The 20,700-nt window shown below is 41.2% G+C and overlaps 1 protein-coding gene across 1 annotated transcript in view; it reads right to left on the reverse strand.

The window, feature by feature from the left end:
• LOC108791718 (annexin A1-like) overlaps positions 1–20,700 on the reverse strand; it is a 38,917-nt gene that overhangs the window by 10,469 nt on the left and 7,748 nt on the right. Inside the window, exons 2-9 of the mRNA XM_018562279.1 lie at positions 17,518–17,593; positions 14,732–14,819; positions 12,043–12,137; positions 8,543–8,656; positions 8,113–8,203; positions 7,293–7,372; positions 6,155–6,211; positions 2,811–2,904 (exon numbers count right to left, since the gene is read on the reverse strand). Coding sequence (XP_018417781.1) covers positions 2,811–2,904; positions 6,155–6,211; positions 7,293–7,372; positions 8,113–8,203; positions 8,543–8,656; positions 12,043–12,137; positions 14,732–14,819; positions 17,518–17,583 — 685 coding nt within the window. The 5' untranslated portion in view covers positions 17,584–17,593. The remainder of the gene's footprint in view (positions 1–2,810; positions 2,905–6,154; positions 6,212–7,292; positions 7,373–8,112; positions 8,204–8,542; positions 8,657–12,042; positions 12,138–14,731; positions 14,820–17,517; positions 17,594–20,700) is intronic.

The raw sequence follows: 20,700 nt of genomic DNA on the forward strand, positions 1-20,700 counted from the left end.
GATTTAGCAAATTAAGTTATAATAGATGTTTATGACTACTCAGTTACATATGTTTGCTCACATATTTACTGACATCACTCTGTTTAGTTGCACTTTAGATAAGGGTTGCCCGGTTGCCTTGGCTTTTATCTGGGTGTCCACTCAGTGAGTGGCCCCTCACACCTCAGTTGGCGTACTGCACGGTCCCTTGCACGGCCCCTTCGACTACACGTTTCGAGGCCGCTGCCTCTTTGTCAAGCCTGGGATTGTGGTGGAAGTCTGGGATCGTGGTGGAAGACCACGATCCCAGGCTTGACAAAGAGGCAGTGGCCTCGAAACGCATAGCCGACTGCAGTGTGACACCCCTTACTTCCCAGTGAGACAGACTGTTTCTGCTGATCAGCCCCGCGCTCACTGCCACGTCCACCCACCGCTCAGTGTATTCTGACGGTGACAGTACCGCCGAAGCGAGGCTTCTCTCGCACAGCCGACAGGACTCAGCCTGGCCAGCTGTTTCCTTACGGCTCTTAACAGCATCTTTACCACTACTGTTCAGCCCATTCACAAACATGGCATTATGATGCCAACCTCAGCCAGCTACAAATTCCTATGTGCTTTAGTCACAAAGGTCGATCGTGACCAGACACTGTCATTAGCAGTTCATCAGACGCTGAGCCCACATAGCCCTCAGCACTTGATGGGAGGGCCAGTCAAGGTCTGTTCACATACCCATCTACTCACTCCACCCTCATCACACCTGGCATCCTAGCATCTGGGCTAACACCACACTTCTGCACAGAGTTCCTGGGACACAGTGACATCCTAAACGTGAGTGATGTTTATACAGTAGTAGCGCTCTCAACCAATTTGCTCAATGTAATGATTTCATATGTTTTTCCTTTTATCAAGTGCTAATTATCTTGTAAATGAAAAGGTCCTCCTCCTGAAGAATCCTTGCAAAGTTCATAGAGAAATCTAGGGACCCACCCCCCACCACCATTCTTGAGCTCTTGATTCCGTTTTGGATTCACATAGCAGCAAATGGAACCAGTTTAATGTCTTGCAATTGGACCTGGTGATAAGGTTTGCTGGGGTGTCCATATGGACGTCAATTATTGCTGAGAGTTAGTGTTTTTATTGTCTGTAAATCTTTGTATATAAAAAGTATATGTTTGATGCTTCTTAATACATGTACAATAAATATAATTTTATATATGTATTTATAAATGATCTTTAAAGGCACCTATTCAGAGTGCTTAAACGGTCTCCTAAAGGGACTTTTGGTTACCTTTATATATACAGGTGAAACTCGAATAATTAGAATATCGTGCAAAAGTAATTGCAGGAAGTGCTGCAAAAGGGGCCCAAACCAGGTACTGAGTACATATGCATGAGGTCCGATATTGTTCTATGTACAATCCTTGCTTTATTTATTGCATGTAATAATCTACTTTTTTGAGGTTGTGGATTTGGGGTTCTTGGGGTTTTCATGAGCTGTAAGCCATAATCATCACAATTATGACAAATCACAGCTTGAATTATCTTGCTTTGCATGTAATGAGTCTATCTCATATATTAGTTTCACCTTTTAAGTTGCATTAGTGAAATAAATGAACTTTGCACGATATTCTAATTATTCGAGTTTCACCTGTAGATGTGCTCAAAAGCCAAGCCAGTTCGGAAAGGCAAAGCTTCAACACTTCTGAGTAGTGTCAGAGCTTGCCACACATTACCATGATGAATTACCCCGCAGCGGTCAGTTGGAATGAGTGTGAGCGCATGTTTTGCTTGATCAGTACAACCGAACAGTAAAAAAAAAAAGAAAAAAAAAGTGCACACACAAGCACACAAACTGCAGTGTCACTGGTCTAAATTGAATGTTTGTAGCTAGGCTGTAGCCTGAGCTTTGCTTATCTGGGTGCAATAGGTGTCTTCTAAGCTCAAGGACATGGTTTTCTTCTTTCCTCTACAGGGAAGTGTTTCCAAGTAGATTAAGTGAGAAGATACAATGTACTAGGATATGAATATTTATTCTCCACCAGCCAATCACAAAAGAGGTTTATGGCAGTCGTGTGCTGAGAAGATGATAAATATTTGGAGAGACTTTTCAGAAGGGCCATTGCCTTCGAGGTTCTGCCTGGTGAAAATGTGTGTTTGTCAGGGTCCAGTCTTTGCCTCCCAGGCCTATTACCTGGAGTGAATGTCAGTGTAAGGGAGCCTGAACATAGGCCCAAGGAACCTATGCAGCCTCTGTTAGGGCCTAAAGAACCAGGAAGGTGGCTGCTGGTTGGAGCATCTTCAGAGTATGCCATTCAGAATTATATAGCTTGGCGGAAGCTGCTGCCATGGCAATGAAATGAGACCTCACTCCTTGGCGCTTTAAGTTATCTTACTTTCTCATATGAGGCCTGAAGAACTTTCCTATTGGGAGGGTGCTACTGCAGGCTACCACCAAGGCTAGCACTACCAACAGAGGTACTTAAAGGATCCATTGTCCTAGCTAGGCTGCTACTGAAGAATCAAGGGACACCACTTCGTTGTCCTTAAAGGGATCCAAATTGTGACTGAAAATTTACCACTCAAACATTAGAACCATTAATCATCAGCTTTAAAAGTACAAGGAGGCTGCCATTAGAGCAGTGGTTCTCAACCTTTCTAGGGTCGGGACCCTTTGGTAACATTTGCCAAGACATTTGAGCCAATACATTTTGAAAAATAAGATTAAAGGGCTTGAAATTTGTCTGACTGTCACTACTGGAGCGTCGGCGAGTCTCTGGGTGCAACTACAGGAAGGTTACTAGAATCCAGCAGCTCCATCAGCCTTAACTTACCTTTCTGGAGATGGGGAAAGCTGCGAGTAGTCAGTATGTTGATGAAAACAGGTACATCTGTTCCTTTTCTATGTTCGCCAGCTTCAAAAAGAGCCTGGGAAAATGAATACATGTTATATGCACGATACCAAAACACTGTAAATAACACTGTGCATTAAACACCTTTACAACTCATCACTTTAGATGTAAAGTATGTAAACTAAAAGGCAAAATCTTTATTTACAGTTGAATAGAGTGATGAGGTGTTAGGAACAAAGACAAAAATAAAAACCTGACAGTCGTTCTATTAGGGAAATTTACTCTCTCATTATCCTAATCACCATCACTAGGAAACAGTGGCAGAACAATCGCCATAATGACCCAGGCGGCCACTATGGGGCTCGGCCAGGACATCCCCCTGATGACATGTGGGCCGTCTGGGTCGTAATGGCATCTCAAGCTTCTGTCTGTCACTGGCAGCTGTGAGGAGGAACACGCCGCTGTTCAGATCACTGAAACCTGTCAGTGATCTGTGTATTCCTCCTCACAGCCCCTGCTGAGTCAGTGACAGCCAGCAGCTATGGAGGAGGAGACTGAGCCCGATGTCAGCAACGAAAGGGGGCGACAGAGGAGGCAGGGCCCACCAGCGACCATGGAGGAGGAGGGGGTGGACGGCGGATCGGGGCTGACAGGTAAGAGGGTGTGACCAGCCCACCTGAGACCCTGCAGAGCCCACCATAGATAGTCTATGGTGGGCTCTGCAGGGTCACTCTCAGGTGGGCTGTTTGGGATATCAGGTGGGCGTAAATAGAAATCACATGGCCCCATACAAAATTTTGTTATGGAGCCCTGTGATTTCTAGTTACGCCCCTGCTAGGAAAGGGAAGGTAAATCCAAAATGTTGAGTTGCCCCCAGAACATGCATAGAGGGGAAATCTTCCAGTGGGGACACTTGTTCCTGTTACCTCACATTGGAAAGATTTACTTATTTCTTGTTAAGTCTACAGGACAGGAAGTAAGAGGGAATCTCCCTAATTATATATTTTTTTAAAACACCTTGACTCCCGTACGCTATCCAAAATGAAAAAAAGTATTGGTTTCAGATATATTTTCCCTCTAGAGGGCCCACAAAAAGCCATTTCGCAAGGCAGCTGATAGCTCTCATTTTTAATACGAACCGGATCTTTGCCAAGTTTTACTTAGAGAGATGCTGTCATGGATTGGGACTCACAGGTATGAACTGGAGTCAGGTATGTGGACCCTTTCCACTACACTGGCAGGGACACTCAGAGAAAAGGGTCCAAGCAGTGTAGGCTGACGACTCCCAGAGCTGGAGTACAAGCAGGGGAACAGAGCAAGCAGGGGAACAGAGCAGGGGAACTGAATGAGGTAGTGGAAGTCAGCTAAAGCTGCAAGTTCAAATACAAGGCAGGGTGCTGCAATGCTGAGTAGGCGGCATGGTATGCTGAGTAGGTGGCAGGGGTTCCCCAGGATGTGCAATCTAAGAGCCAGCCGGTATTTGCCAGAGCTCCTGATGGTGGAGATGGGCTTGGCTGCGTGCTGACCCCAGGTCATAATCCCTAGGTCCACCCAACTCACCTAACAGGTACAGGGTACAAATCAAAGGTTAGGGACAGGCTGAAGACTTCCAGGGGCAAAGTGAAGCACAGCGCAGACTGTAGACAGGGATTTCCAAGGACAAAAGGGAAGCACGGGGCAGCCTGTAGACAGGGATTTCCAAGGACAAAAGGGAAGCACAGGGCAGCCAGTAGACAGGGATTTCCAAAGACAAGCCAAAAGGTTCGGTACACGGGAAAACTTCCAGGAATTCAGGGTAAATCACAAATGGGGGACTCGGCAACTAGCTTAGGAAAGCATTGCTCGGGCAGCGTGCCGTTTGCTGCCCCGGGTTTAAAAAGAGAAAGGAAGAGGGAGGATCCACAGGATTGGCTACAAGCAGACTGCACTGGTTGGCCAAGAAGCTGCATAAGAAACAGCAGGAGAGGTCGGCTGATGCCTAAAGCTTGCAGCCAGGTGCAAGAGTGAGTCAGGTTCAGAGCACATGCCTGGAGGACTACAAGCACCAGCACAGCCCTACATGCCTGCAGAACCAGGGGTAAGAGGTATGTATATACTGGAAGGACTACAGGTAACAGCTCAACTGCAAGTCTGCAGCTGAACTGTGACAGATGCAACCCCAGATAATTTTCTGCTTAAATGACTAGACTCTGCTGAAACCCAGGACTTTGCCAATTACTTTAATTCTCATTCAATTTTTGTTTTGCTGTTGTATTTGCCTCTCTTTTATGCAACATCTTTTTCTCTATATTTTTTCTGTACCATTTCCTTATTAAAAATTATCCTTTAAAATCGTCAAGTTTATCTTTACGCTCTAAATAAGAAAGTGTCCTTGTTCCTGTGAAGAGTGCTACCCTAAAACTGGTTATATTACTGGCTGAAGAAACATTGGGCATCGCAGGTATTGCTTACGTTTTTGAATTGTCGAAGCATTTGCTGGGAACAATACGCGTTACTGTTAAAACAAGTGGTGGCAGTGATTATCTTGTATAAAGGGTTAACTGTGGAGATCTCCAAACCCTAGTGATGATCACTCTGTCTGCTGGCCTTAGATTGTTGTCCCACAAGCTGTAAACATCTCTGTGCAGGATGAGGCAGAGTGGAATTGTCACGTCTTGCTGACAACATGTTAGTAAAGAAACTGTGTATCATCATGTATTAGTGACTGTGGGATTGGACCTGCTGATACCATCTCAGCCCCCTCCACCAGCAAGTTTTCCCAAGTTGTCCACTTAACAATTTAAGATCTACAGTTATATTCACTGTGGAGCCACTGTAAGGAATCGGTGTGGCGTCCAGAGTATCGGCTGGCATGGCCATGCATGTGCAGTAGATTTCCTATTTATTCCTATGGAAAGCAGGCCCACATATAATATAGCTGTCAATCATGGACATGTAAGTGAGTGACTTGGAAGACCTGCTGGGGAAGGGACACCCTGTAGTTCCTTTAATCTTTATCCTGAGTATGTATTTTGCAAAGAATACCATCAAACTTAGATGTTTTTAACACAACAGTATAAGCCATTTAACATGAAGGTCATAAGCAATACTATGCAATGGTTTAATAGGAAGTGCTTAACTTGTAAAAATATTATTTCATAATATTTTTAGTTTTCATTTATCTATTTGTTCGCTTAGCCGAATTCACTGATTACTGTGCACGTATATTTTCGGAATAAAAATTATCTTGAAAAATCAAAATTTTAAGTTACATAATAGTACTACAATAGCTTCTAATCATAAACTGTATATATAGTACTGTGCTGTACTGTAGAACACTGTCTTACCCTGGCATCATTATCAACAAGTTCATCGTTCACACGGGGATCTTCCTTTCGTGTACACTACAAGATATTAAACAATGTTATTCCAATGAAAGCAATATATTACAAAGTCATATTTAAAAAAACATAAAATATGTATTCCCTATTCTCCAGGAATACCAGACCAAAATTCCAGTCCTGGAGGCTGTAGGCACACAGCCCGCCATTGCTACTTACTGTCCACAATCCAATGCCGCCTTTGCTTCTATTATGCATGACCGCATGCACTTCTAGGTTTTATCTAGAGTGTTGTGGCCATGTGCAGTTAGGGGGGCATCCACCCCGACAGGCTGCAGCCAATCAGAGTGGTGCATGTCCCCTGTCAGGTTGCAGCCAATTAGAACCCTACTCTTCTATCCCTGTCAGGCTGTGACCAATGTGTACGGCACCCTTCTTCCCCTGTCAGCTTGTGGCAAAAGAAAAGTGGTACCTTCTTACTGCTCTCCTTATTTAAACTTGATGCAGCTGATGGCTTGCTGCCTGAGCAACACTTCTGCAAGCTAACTGCCGAGCCCCTGGTGTGCCTTTTTCTATTCCATCCTGCGACTTTCTATTGATTCCTGTGTACTGAACTGTGGCTTTTCAGTCTCAACTGTTCCAGTACAATCCAGACCCAGCTCCAGGATCCTACTATGTCCAATGTAATCCAGAGTGGTTCCTTCACCATAAATCTTGCTTCCAGCACTAGGTGTTCCTTGGAGCTTGGTTCTACCAAAAACAGGATGTCAACCTAAACCTCTCAGATACGCCTACTGCCTTTCCATGACTGCCTTAGAGTAGCTGTAGATTCTACATTGGTGCTATCACATCTCGACACTTTGGCTCCCAAGGCAGAACTCACATGCCAGGTTTTTTTATTTACAGAATATTTTCTGGTTTTACTAACCTGGCCAAAAACATTATGCCAATGTGTAAATTAGTCTGCTAATATGGCTGTATTTCTAAAGGCAATAGGAATGTGACGTAAATAACTATGCAGGGAAAGGTTACTGCCTTGCCTCTGTTGCCTATATTCTCAATATTACAGTGCCTAAATGGTAAATTCAGCCGTAAATGATTGATTTTACATGGAAAAAGCATACACTGATATGGAGGAACATACCTCTAAAATTGCAAGCAGACCTTTTTGGAAATGACCAGATGTATCTGAAGTGATATCCTTTACCAAGTCATTCTTGTACTCTGTAGAATAAAACCACATAGTGTTCCATTTGATATGTTTGAGAACATTGGCTTACGCTAATTTAATAAATACAAGGACATGAGTTTAACTTGGCAGGAATACTACATCCCTAGATGTGCTTTAAATGCTGAATTAACCTGAGTTGTAGCATTTCTTGCTTCTGATAATGAGAAAGAAAGACCTAAATATTGTTCCCAGGCACCTATTCCAGGATCTGACCTGGGGGACATACACAACCCACTGGCCTTTTCATGGTAGAAACAATTTCCTATGGGCTAAGGGCTAAAAAAAAAAAAAAAGGGATTGTAAATGATTAATTTTGCACAAGGAAGTACTATAGGAGCTAAACAAAATTACCGCTTTGACAATGTTGTAGGCTCACCTAAATGTAATACTTAAAAACCTTAATGACATCATAATTATTACAGTTCAGCTTCCACAGTTTTTCATTCTTCCAGAATAGTTGTATTTAAAGGTTGCAATTAGTAAATTGGTCTGTACGGTTCAATGTTCTGACCCCGACATTTTAAATCAATTCTAATCTCTAAAATAAAACCAAGTTAAACAATAGTCATTGTATTATATTGGCTGCACTACATACACAGATCAACTAGAACCAACAAATCTGAACATAGCTGAAAATATGATGAAGCAAACAGATAGCAATATGAATATTAAACCGACAACTTTCAGAAGACACAAATAATGAATATTACGTGAGTATCCCTAGGATACTTACTTTCTTTGTAGGCAGCTTTTATATTCATGATCTCTAGGTTTGTTCTTGATGCCAAAATTTCAATAAGTGTATCCTCATCAGTTCCCAATCCCTTTCAAAAATACAAAATATGTACATTATGCCATGAATACTGCTTAAAATGTATTTGTAATGTCAGCAACCTGTGTGCAGTGTTTGTAATGGTTCTAGAACACAACAACTGCTTAAAATGAACAGATAAAATGTCTTTAACCACTTCAAGACCAGGTGTTTAGACCCCCTTCCTGGCCAGGCCATTTTTCAGTATTCAGCGCTGCGGAGAACTATAACAGGTAAACGATTGCATACTTTTATCTATTGATCCTACTGGATGTGTACAACTAAATTAGATATGGGTTATCATTATTTACTCTAACAAAGCCATGTATGAGTTACGCTTCATTTACATTACCTTGGTGGCATGTTTCAGCTCCTCTGCATCATATTCAGCTGGAGTTTTCAGCAGGGCCAAAACCACTTCCTCATAAGTAGCAGAAAGAGCTTTCTTTAGAGCTTCATCCAGAGGCTAGAAATACATTGCGCATAGTCAAAACCTGTTCAAGTTAATAATGTAAAGTATCACAAAACACCACATGACCTCAGCCTAAAAAGTCAGTGAAATTTCAAGTCAAAAGATTGGGGTTTGTGACAATAGGAGACTCAATGATTCTGCAAGTCAATACCGAATTATGAAGTAGGTTAGTAAAATGCTGAACAGCAGGCTTAGTTACCAAGTGCAAACTGACATTAATTTGTTAATCAGAACAGCAAATCCAGAATATTTTTATATAGCACAGCAAAATCTGATAACCAAGGCAAGTATATGTTGTATTCCACAAGGCTGACACATGCATTATGTTGGCAGTCTGAAGTGCTGCATTAGTTTTCAATGCTCAAAGCCCAAAACAGGATTGTAGGACAATGGGCTGTCTTTGCCAAAATCAAATATGAATGCCATTGTAAGCATCATCCCCCAGTTATTATTTTCCCAACTGTTAAAACCAGATATTGAAATATGTATGTGTGAACCTTAAATGATGATTGATTTTCTATATTTTAATCTATCCAAGTTTGGAGATTCAGTTTTTTACTGTACTGCTGATTTTGAGTTTACAATTGGTAATCAATCAGTAAGCCTGACAGGCAGACCTAAGTATAGTTGAAACAGTTGTTAGGAATGCTCAAGAAGACTTGGCCTTCAAAATGAGTTTGAAGAATAAACCACATTAATCAGGACATAGACTATGATGCCCAAAATGGGATAGAAGGAGAACGCATGACTCAGCTACTAAGAGTATGGCACTCCCTTATGCTAATCAGAAAGACTTTTAAGGTAAACATCACATTGTTTATTTTAAAGTAAAAGCATGGATAAAAGGATGAGGGATGATCCTTCAAGGGACACTCATTCACACATGCACACACACTCACACTCATTCCCTACAGATCCACACACACACGCACAGCATCACAAAGACACGCCCACACCCCCACACTCACATTGAATAGACAGACACCTGTTAGGATTATTTTTACTATACTAACTAAAGCCACGTTTCTTAAGCATCTTATAGATTTCTGCTGTAAGATATACTATATTTTGTAATCATCAAGCATCTTATAGACTCATTCTGTAAGATATACCATATCCTGTAATCATTTGCAACTTTTAAATTAAACACATTATGAACTTTATGCAACAACGGCAACAATCATCTATAATTGAACTTTTCCCATCCTATGCTTCGAGAAAAGGAATATGACATAAAAAAATCATATTTCGTGTCATTTTTCTTACACCAACACTTTGGGGCTGATGCATAAACATTCTACTCAGCATATAGCTGGGCAAATGCTGTTTGCATGGCATTCCTGCCACTAGATGGGGCTGAGGAGCACATACTATTCAGCTCAAACTAGTGACAGCATCTAGAGGCATTCATATGGCTACTCGCTTGGCAAAACATTTATACATCAGCCTCTCATTGTCGCCCAGGCTCTTGCATTGTTAAACACCGAACCCCAGGTCCATTGCTCAGCAAACTTTCACAGGATGGCTAGAATACAGCTTACCCATAGGAATGAATGGAGCTGTAGCACACATGCACACTAAGAAAAGGACCCGGTGGAGACATTTTTCAGAAGTGTTGTGTTACACCAGACAGGGCTGCACAGTGAAGAATCCTGGAGTGGGGAGGAGGGTAATTGTTTAACGGGGATGGGGCGATTTCACTAAAAGTAAACTTGTAATTTGAACCCGGTTTACTTTGAAAAAAAATACCTAAATTATTTGGTTGGTATTTACCTCACAACCAAAACTATCCAATCAATTAAACCAGAGAAATGGAGATTTTTTTGTCTAAATACATGCAAGCATAATACCACCTAATTTGCAGAGAATCATGCCGTTCATGAATCAGGATTGTCTGGTGTCCTAAATAAGGATGAGTGAATCTCCTTGAGAAATTCCAACTTTTCTCTAAACCTCACTGAAATCTATGAGGTGGGTAGGCCGAATTTTGATATTCAGCCAGTTATTTTTATGGGGCTAATAAACTAATCAAAAAAAGTCGCAAGCTGGATATTTTTAGGTAGTCTCATCAGCACAAGTGTCATTGAGGACAACCCACCCATATATAAAGGCTGGGGTTTGGGAAGGTTAAAAAAGTCCCTCCCCCCAAAGCCTGTCTACCTTCCTTCTCCCCTCCAAGCCCCTCGAACCTCCGCCGCCTGGGAAAACAAATCTATGTTAGAAATTCCCAATAAAAAAGTGCATAATATTAATCAAGAAGAAAGTCCATTAAAAAACGCCAAGTACAATTCACTCAGTGGAGCAATTTAAGGAAGAGTTCAAATCTTTTACAACAATGGCAGTAGACCATTCAACAGTTTATAAAGTGTCCAACACAGGGCCACCAATAGGGGGTACAGACAGCCCTCTCATATCAGGCCCGAATCACATCACTTCAGTGGAGGGGCCTAGTACGGTAGAAGATCTCATCTGCCTTTGGCTCTCTCCTCTCCCCAGGGTGTAGTGTAGTGTAGTGTGTCCCCTCAGTCTCCTGTATAACTTCTCCCCATACGAGCCAGCAGGCATTCTCTCAGCACTGGCCTCTCCCCAGGTGGGTGGAGATTGAGGTGGATGGGATCGTAGGTGCGGTTGCATCCTTCCCTTCTTGCACAGGCGACCTTTTTACTATGGCTGATCCTCCTCACAGAAAGCTGCTGAAGATGTTCCGGCAGGGAGGAGCAGCAAAGATGGCCAGAAAATCTTCCTCCTCCACCCATGCGCTAAGAAATTGACGGGTGGGAGAGGCTTCCCTCTGCAGGAATCTCCCCCATCTGGATCCCCTGCCTGCTACGCTCTGGATCCCCTGCCTGCTATGCTGTACACAAACAGCAGGGGAACTTCTATTGCACTATTACCTAGGCTGGGGACCGCTTAAAGCATTGTTTTATACTGCTCACTGCCCTGCCACAATGCACTGTTAACGGCCATGCACTGCCACCACACAATGCTCACTGCCCTGCCACTACATACTAACTGCCCTGCCACCACACATTGCCAACTGGACTGAACTGCCATCACATTAGGTGAGAAATGAGTACATATAAAACTCCTATTAGTTGTACTCCTCCAGGAGTTATATATAGGATTCCCCCATCAATTCTAACATGCTATCCATGGTGAGTGCACTACTGAATATCCGAACAGTGACTATCTGATTGGCTGCAGTCACCGTTTGGCCAAGAATGTTTGGACTCAGCAGGACATGGCTGAAATTGGAGCAGTATATGGTCAGCTCAAGTCATCTTCATGCTCGTGAGTTTTGTGGTGTTCAGCTAAAGAGAGAATGGGAAACAAAGCCTTCACATATATTGTTGTTGTATTTATTGTTTTTTGTACATTACCTTTCCAGTTAAACTCTGGTAAGAAGCCTTAATGGCCTGACGCTGCTGGTTACTTCTTTTGGCCAAAATATTGGTTATAGTTGCTTCGTCAACACCTTTAAAAAAAGAATAGAATATATTTTTGCATATGTACAGATTTGGAAGGCTGTAGCATTTTTTTGCTGCCCCACAAACTTATTTTACAAAGTTATTTCAATTTTGATACAATCGTGGATTCCACTCTAAACATCTCTTATACTATCACATAAAAAGACAGTTAAATCTTTCTGTCTCTGGCCTCTAGATGATTGTTAATTGAAAAGCATTTAAATGTGGGCAAACAGAACTGTTGTGGGATTACACAAGACATGTCACACAATGTGATTTTAAAATGTGTCACTATATACTCAGAAAATTATTTTACATGCCCAACACATAATAGGTTACTGTACTCCTCTCCAAGTCTCCCACTCCCCAGGAATTTAAAATCCTGAAAAGCAGCTGACAATTTGTAAGGGTGTACAAATTGGGACCGCCTAGCTTGAATATAGATATAGTAGATGCGTATATTACACTTTGCTGCACTGAACTGTTCGTAGTGAGCTCCTATGGGTTCATATTGGAATCATGTTCAGGGTCTGTTATCAACAGGATTTAAATTATAATTTGAGTTTTTTAAATCACAGGCTTCTGTAGCCTTAGGGTTTCATAGTGGCCATGCAAGTTAATAATTCAGTAGTTTGTAGACCACACTACTACTCTAACGGGGTCAATAGCTACATTTAAATAATGAAAGAAAATTGTACCAGAGCTAGTTCACACCAACCTTAATGCGTTCCAGCATGATTCTGGCCGGAACATGCTGGATCGCATTATGGCCGGCTCACTTTGTTTTGGGGCGGGAGGGGCACGTGACGGTGCATTGAACTCAATGGCACTGCAGCCATGCCCTCCGGCCGCAATTCGATCGCCCCCGCATGGGAACGCGTGGCACATCAGTGCCTGCATTTCGGTCCGGAGCAGTCAGAAAAATGCACCGCCATGCCTCCTCCCGCACCCAAAAAGCCGGCTGAAATGTGATCCAATGCACTCTGGCTAGGACGCACAGGCTGGTGTGAACAAGCCCTTCCAGAGAAATAGAAAATGAACACATGCGGAATATAACTGCAACTTGGTCCCAAGGTAAACATTTCCTGTGAAACCCTGTCCCCTACACCAGAACCACCAATACCTCTTCGATCCCGCCACAACTTGCAACACAAAGTAAATTTCATTTATTAAAGTATCTCATCTTTGAATTTGTGTATTTATGAGAAATAAATACCTATTTTCTATGCTCCTCGGTTTCCATCTGGTGACCATAATGTGGTATTTTTCAACAACTACATTTGTTCTTCATTTGATTTTGCCTTATTTGCATACAAATGTAAATGTCAGTTTCACAGAATTAATGCCTCTGCACACTTATTTTAAATACAACCCATAGAGTTTTTTTTATAAGAGGTGATCTGCAGAAAGGAAGAGCACTAGTTCGGTACTGCTATTTGGACAAAGATAATTCTCAGCGTGAGACTGCTAGCTTTTGGGTATTGATACTTTTCTAATAAAGCGTATCTAATGGACCAATAGTTCCAAGTGATACATTCTTGGACTAAGTTAGCCATAGTTAAAAGGATAATAATATTGGAGGCTCTGTTGCATGTTAGTTTTAGGCTCAGGAGTTAGGGGGGACGATGCATATAAGGGCTAGGTAAAGGGTTTAGGAGGTGGAATAGGGTTAAAATATATCTATTCTCAAACAAAAATGTAATATTTTGCAGTCTACCAGTCCTTGGATGAGGTGGCTGCATTTGTTCTCTTTCATGTTTTATTCCCTTTATTTTTACCTTGTGACCCGGAGAACAACTTACTGTTCTTGCATGGTCACATCACTCACTCCACTGCATCTATGGAAGGAGTCATGGTTCGCACATAGGCTAGACTTCAAACATTTCTTCCTTTGTTCCCTTTGTAATGCAGTTTAATGGGACTAGTATTTGCAAAAAAAACATAAGATTGTTTGAACTTTCTGCTAAGCCCACAGGTGGTGACAACAAGATCAGCAGGTTTTTTGTTGTTGTACTTGACGATAATGCGGTTTGGTTCTTAATTTTCAGCCCAACGGCACATTTAATGACTGGTAACCAGCAAAATATTACCCATTTGGTTCATAGGTTTAAGTTTTAGAATGACATTTACTGCTAAGGGTTATTTTCTACACTAGGTTGGGGTTTTATTTTAAGAATGAGGTTACATGTTAGGGTAGGTTAGGTAAAAAGTGTTACATTTTAGGCTAACTTTGGCTTACGTTTAAGTAGGTTGAATACTTATTTTAAGAGGTAGTTTAAGTGTTAAGGTTAAAGGGAGGGACACGTTAAGTATTAGAATAAGTGTTATGGATAGGTGATACATGGGGAGAGGCATGTGTTCTTATAAAATCACAGTTCTTTAAGCTAAATAAGCTAAAGTTCTGTGTCACCAAGTCCTGCACAAACTTCAGGTACTCATCACAACCAATCACATTTCAAATGAGAAAAAAAAATAAAAAAGGTTGTAGTTATTGCTGGAATACTGAAGCATATGTAAGTCTATTCTTAAGACTTCATTGTAATGGTTACGTAGGTGCTTAACACAGTAGCTTAAACTGTTGTAATCAAAGAGTAAACCGTACCTTTTGTTTTAATGGCCTTGTCTAAGGCAGCAGCATCTGCAGATCCATCATATGAAGGAGCAGATTGAAGACCGCCAGAAACATGTTGCTAAAAATAAAAAAAATAAAAAAACAGTACATGAGAAATAAAGTACAGCTTAAAATATGTTAGTGCACAAAAATGTACAAAAAAAATAAGAATTACCAGTTATTTATAAGAGTGGACCTCCATTATACTCCACTTTACTCTGCACAACTCACATTTTACAACCCATTCATAAAATGCAGGCTGTGGTGTGGAGCCAGAAGTAGTCCGTGATGCTCCTTGAGTGGATGAGAGCTGGCCATGTGACTAATAAGTTATTTGATTGGACTCTCCTGCCTGCTTTTTCCTCCTTATATTTATTCATCAGACTCATGAAACTATGCAGCCCAAAGCACATTTGTAAAGCATGCTGCTGTTCTTTTTAAATGTGCGTTTTTTTAAGCAGTGGTATTGTTGCCTTTTGTAAGGATGCAGATTTATTATGCACTCACAGCTTAAAATAAGACCTGTGCCCAGATCATGCACACTAAAGTATTACATATTAGGAACACGCAATCAAAGCACACTAAAGCAAGTCTGTATTTATCTCTGTATCTATAAGCATTGTTAATAAATGTGTTGTTTTTGAAGTTTGCATTACAGGCATTCAAATCTAACCCTCCCCTATCACTTTCTGTTGCACCAGAATCTTGGCAGTCGGCCAGCCAGCACTCTAACACAAGCAAACAGTGGTCGTTTCTAACTGGTCAGCAACTGACTGAAACTCATTGTTGGATGCATCCAAATTCACGAAATTGTGTCTGAATTTACATGTCTACTTCACATGCATTCAATGTATGTATGAAGTGAATAAATATTACAATGTAGAAAACCTGCCACCCACTGAAGACATTGTATGATGAAACGCATTAGGGGCGGGATTTGGTGACATCACGCTTTGTACCTCAAGGAGACGGGATTTGTGTCAGTTTGTTTGCCGGCCGCTGTATTTTTGAACAGAGGAATTACCTGGAGAACCTCTTGCTGGTTACCTATATGCTGGGACAGCTGTGTTGGACAGCTAGAAATTTCGGTGAGTGCATAGCCACTGGGGGATGTGTTGGAACACACGGAGAACACCTTTGTGTTTTTAAGACAATTTGACACAGAGATTTTTTCACTTCCGTTGGATAAAACTTTTTATGCATATCGTTTCACAGATAAACGTTTTATATACAGTATTTGTTTCACGCTTATGGATTGGACTTATTTTGTCTAATGGACTGTTCGGGCACTTAATCACTCACAATTGTTTTTTTTTGTGCTTTTGATCACTGGATACAATTGTTGCACTTTTATTGGATGTGTAGCTTTTGATCACTTTATACATTGTAATATTTATTGTCATTTATTCACTTCATGCACTTTTAATTAGAGGATGTGTAGCGCTATACCATTGTTTTGAAATTAGATTGGGGCTTATTAGCTTTCTGTGTGGCAGCTTCCAGAACCTTAGGTTCCTCTCCTTTGTGCTACTTATTCCATTAGCGCAGATTAACTCTTTGAAAATTCAATGTATGTACATTTGCTACATTTTACATGCATCTATATTAAAAGTATTCAGAATTAGATGTATCAATCAAAACAATGACAAAGACCTCTCCACATGCTTTAGCTGAACTTTAAGCAGCAGAGAGAAAAACCTATAGTACAGAAGTGTGAATGGCACCCAACATTTTTTGGAAGTTAGTCTGTTACTGCTAACTGGTCTCAATGTCTCTATTGGCAACATATGTACAACATGTGTGGGGAACTGTACTCCTGGTGGTCTTGTGGCATGCATGTTCAGTAAGAAGTGGACAAGAGGAAAAAAAAACCCGACACATTCATGTGAGTAGATAGTAAGATGGATATATAATTTGATAGATCAATATAAAGATTACCTCCCAATCCCTGACATAGCAGTGTCCAGTTCTCTGGAATAGGAGGAGGGGGTGCCAGCATCTGCCTGACCCACATCTAGTGTAAATGGGCCCTTAGTGTAAATGGGCCCCTTAGACTCAAGATTACCATTGTGCAGTTTGCACCTATGCAGGCTGGGTTTACTTGTGCCTGTTCAGAGTAAAGCATTTCTGGAAATTATTTTATCTTTAATCGTTGACACCTTTTTATATTTAGTTTTTTAGGTTATTAAAGGATAATTAAAGCCTCCGTTTCTTTTTTGTCTGCTAGCACGCAGTAGATCTATGCAAAAAGTGTAAAAAAAAAAAAAAAAAAAGCTTTAACAGAAGGTTAATACTCACCTGTGTCTTCTCTGCGCGCTCCCGTCTGAAAATGTGAAGATTCTCGGGTGGCCGCAAAGCACCTTGGGGCAGGCGCATGCGCAGTTCACATTTTCGGCCAGGAGGCGAAGGGAGACACAAGTTGAGTCTACGGGTGCATGTACCCGCATGCAGACACCATGGGACAGGAAGTGCCAGGTCAGGAGTTTGAACCCTCCTTATTAGGCTTATGTTGCCTTCTCCCGGAAGAACTAGGGACAAGAGGTTCTATGATGGAGTTTTTGTTGAACTCCGATATGCATCTCTTTTTCCAACCTATAACTAAAAGCTCAGAACAGTTTTTTTTTTTTTTTTAAAGGTCACTGTATTTTTTTTTTCCACTGAAATAAAATGTATGTGCCAGGAAGAATGTTCTTTTTGATAGTGTGCATTTTATACTACTACGTAATTGCTATTATGTAAATTCATATTTGGTCATTTCAGTAACATTAAATACATACTGTGGCTTGCTCAGAATGGCCCTCCAAAAATGTAGCTTGACGCAGGAACTCGCTAATGAAAGACATCGTAACTTCAGCGTCTGTAGAAACAAAAAAAGTAATGCACTTTTATACTGGACAAAATGATAGATTCTCTTTAATATGATGTTTAGAGAGAAGCATGAGGTAAATAGCTAAACAATCAGTTGAGATACATACCGAGGAGCGGTTTTAGCTGCCAAATATCTATTCAGCAACTTCTCTACCACACTACATAATCAGGAAGATGGCTTCTCTATGTCTTCCTCCATCATTACAGCTTCTTGCGTCACTTGTGCTCATTACACAGACAGAGATGAAGAAGTTAATTTACTAAAAGCAAATAGGCTTTGCAAAGTAAATTGCACTATGCAGGGGAAGTTTTCCATTGGCTTAGTAAATGTGGTAAAGGTAAACTTTGCAAAGAAAACACACACCACTCAACTATTTGTGCCTGCCTTTAACTGGATGACGAAAGTTAGCAGAGCTTCACCTCAATCACTAAACTAAGGGAAAACTTCCCCTTCAGAGTGCAATTCCCTGCAAAGTGAACAGCCTATTTACCTTTAGTAAAACAACCGTGAAGACTGATTTATCATTTAGTGAGCAGACTGGAGGTGAAAAGGTGACATAGAAAGCTGGACAACTAAACCAGGAACTGACTGAGCAGGACAATACTAAAGTTTTTTTTTTTAAAGTTCTCAATACATTAATTTTGAATGTGTACTTAGCTGTTAACCTGAGGTCCTTCTATATTTGTGGCATCCCTAGTTGCAAACCAAGTTTCGTTTCGTTCGTTCGTTTTTTTCATCTTCTGCAGACTGTTAAAAAATGTTTTTCTTCTTTCTAATGTCACTTTGCTGCAACAAAATTTCGTCCAGTAAACAAAATTTCGACAGGACTACCGCTAACGAATTACTGGAAATCGGGAATTCTGATTCGTTTGCATTCGTTTTAGCTGTAATTCGGAAACATCCAAATTTCCGAAATTTTGTCGGAATTTCGTTTTGGAACGAAACGAATTGCACATGCCTACTAAACACTATACAATGCCTTTAAATTGATGAGTTACAAAGGGGTAAAGGTTTATGCCAACTAAGCGAAATTAAAAAAAAAAAAAAAAACAGACACACCTTTAGTTTAAGAATTCTAAATGAAAAGTATAAAATCTACCTTCCCGACATGCCATGTATGAAAACAGCAGGTCTGTGCAAGTGGGATTTATGCCTAAAGAACTTGTAGGTACACAGCCTATGGTGCTTTAATGTAATGTTGTAAAACCTGGCAAGTCAAACCGAGCAAATAAGACCGTATAAGCAAAATTACACGTCAAAACAATCCATAGGTTTAGCGATAAAGATACCTGCATGTATATTCTATCCTTTGCTTTTTTTCCTAAAAGTGGAGTTTGGACTTATCCATCCTGACTTCTGAGACACCTTATTTGCCAGTGGGTTTCCCTATCACATTAAGGGACCAACAAGTTGGCTCAGGAATTAGGTAGGCATAGTCTTTAACTTTTATAGGAAAATAATTGAAATTTGCATGTACTCTCAACTGCTTGCGTCCCTGGATAAATGGCTTATTTTGACATGCAATCCTCCTGTTTGTTCTTATCCATAAACCAACAACAACGTGATGATAATTAAAGTTGTATTGCACCTGTAAAAGCACAGAGCTACATACAAATCTGGACATTCACAACAACAACAAAAAAGCAAGTTAGGTACGGTAACTTCTTTTCCAGGAATCTTCCAGGGCAGCACCTGAGAGAGGATCCATCCACCTAAAACAGGAAACACATCATCCACAATTAAAATAAAAGGGGCGGTACAGCCCCGCCACCTCAGTATTACAAAATAACCGTAGGCAGAAGGACCACCAGATAGGACCAACAGGCAGGGCGGGAATCTCTGCTGCCCTGGAAGATTGCTGGAAAAGAAGTTACCAGGTACCTAACTTGCTTTTTCCCCAAGTCATCTTCCAGGGCAGCACCTGAGAGATTAGGCAAGAAATCATACTTTTTTGGGGGGGGGCGGGACAACTTCCAAGCACCTCCTCCCTGGCAAAAGATTGGCATTAGTAGTAGAGGAGGACCACTCTGCAGTGCAATACCAGAGGTTGGCACTCGACCAAGCGGCTTTCCTCCAGATATGTTTTGGGGAAACGTCAGCTCTCCCAGGTCTAAGAAGACTAACATCCTATTGGAGCATGCCAGAAATCCTTTGGAGGTTGAAAGGTCAATGGATAGCCAAAGTCACCAGGCATTGGTGTTATCCTGCTTTGCAGTCTTCATAAGTCCCTGAACAGGTCAAAATATTCTTGGATTTCCTCCAAGGGTGACTGACCTCTAAGTAGCATCTGGCAACTTCTGTAGCCTGGATGAGGGAGCTTGTTACTACTCAATGGAGGAGTTAGAATAAAAAAAATGCGTTAACTGTGTTAAACTGTCACCAGTTTATCGATGTGGTGTAACAGACACCACCAATTACGTAAGAACACTATCTGATATGTTCAGTTTATCGATGTGGTGTAACATAGACACCACCAAATTACAAAAGGACACTATATGATATGCTTGGAGCACGAGCAGCAGGCAGCTGCTGTAAATGCATCACAAAGTTTACTGTTCAAATATGGATGCCCGATATAAAGGGAAGACATGTAAGAATAACCTTGTGAGGCCCAGGAACCTCAGAAGAAGAAAAGAAAAAAAGTGCTTAAGCCATGTAAGGGGTTGAAGGTTGACAAAATATAGGCTGCATGGAGTCCATAGAATGCCCAAGCCATCACCTACCCGAACCTACTAGTAGTTTGCAGGAGGCAAGTAAGGTGTTGACATGGTACAACCCTTAAACGACTTGTCATGCGCTTGGTGCTCGTTTAACCAGCCACCCCAAGTAGTTTGCCTGTAACTGTGTTGTTGCAGCCCCAGACGTTTAATCCGTTAGGGTTGCACTGAACTAAGTACTGTAAAGTTATACAATTGCCTAAAGTATGAACTTAGGGATATTTCAATACTAAGATAACGAACTACATCATAAACCAGTGATATTAAAGAGTAAAACTGGTCGTTCTGTAGATAGTATAGTTACACAGTCCACAGAGAATGAACTGTGATGAAATGTAGATGCTGAGAGTCACACTACATCATAACCAACAATG

This window comes from Nanorana parkeri, unplaced genomic scaffold (genome assembly GCF_000935625.1).
Source record: "Nanorana parkeri isolate BGI_ZX_2015 unplaced genomic scaffold, ASM93562v1 scaffold569, whole genome shotgun sequence".
Taxonomy (NCBI): Eukaryota; Metazoa; Chordata; class Amphibia; order Anura; family Dicroglossidae; genus Nanorana; species Nanorana parkeri.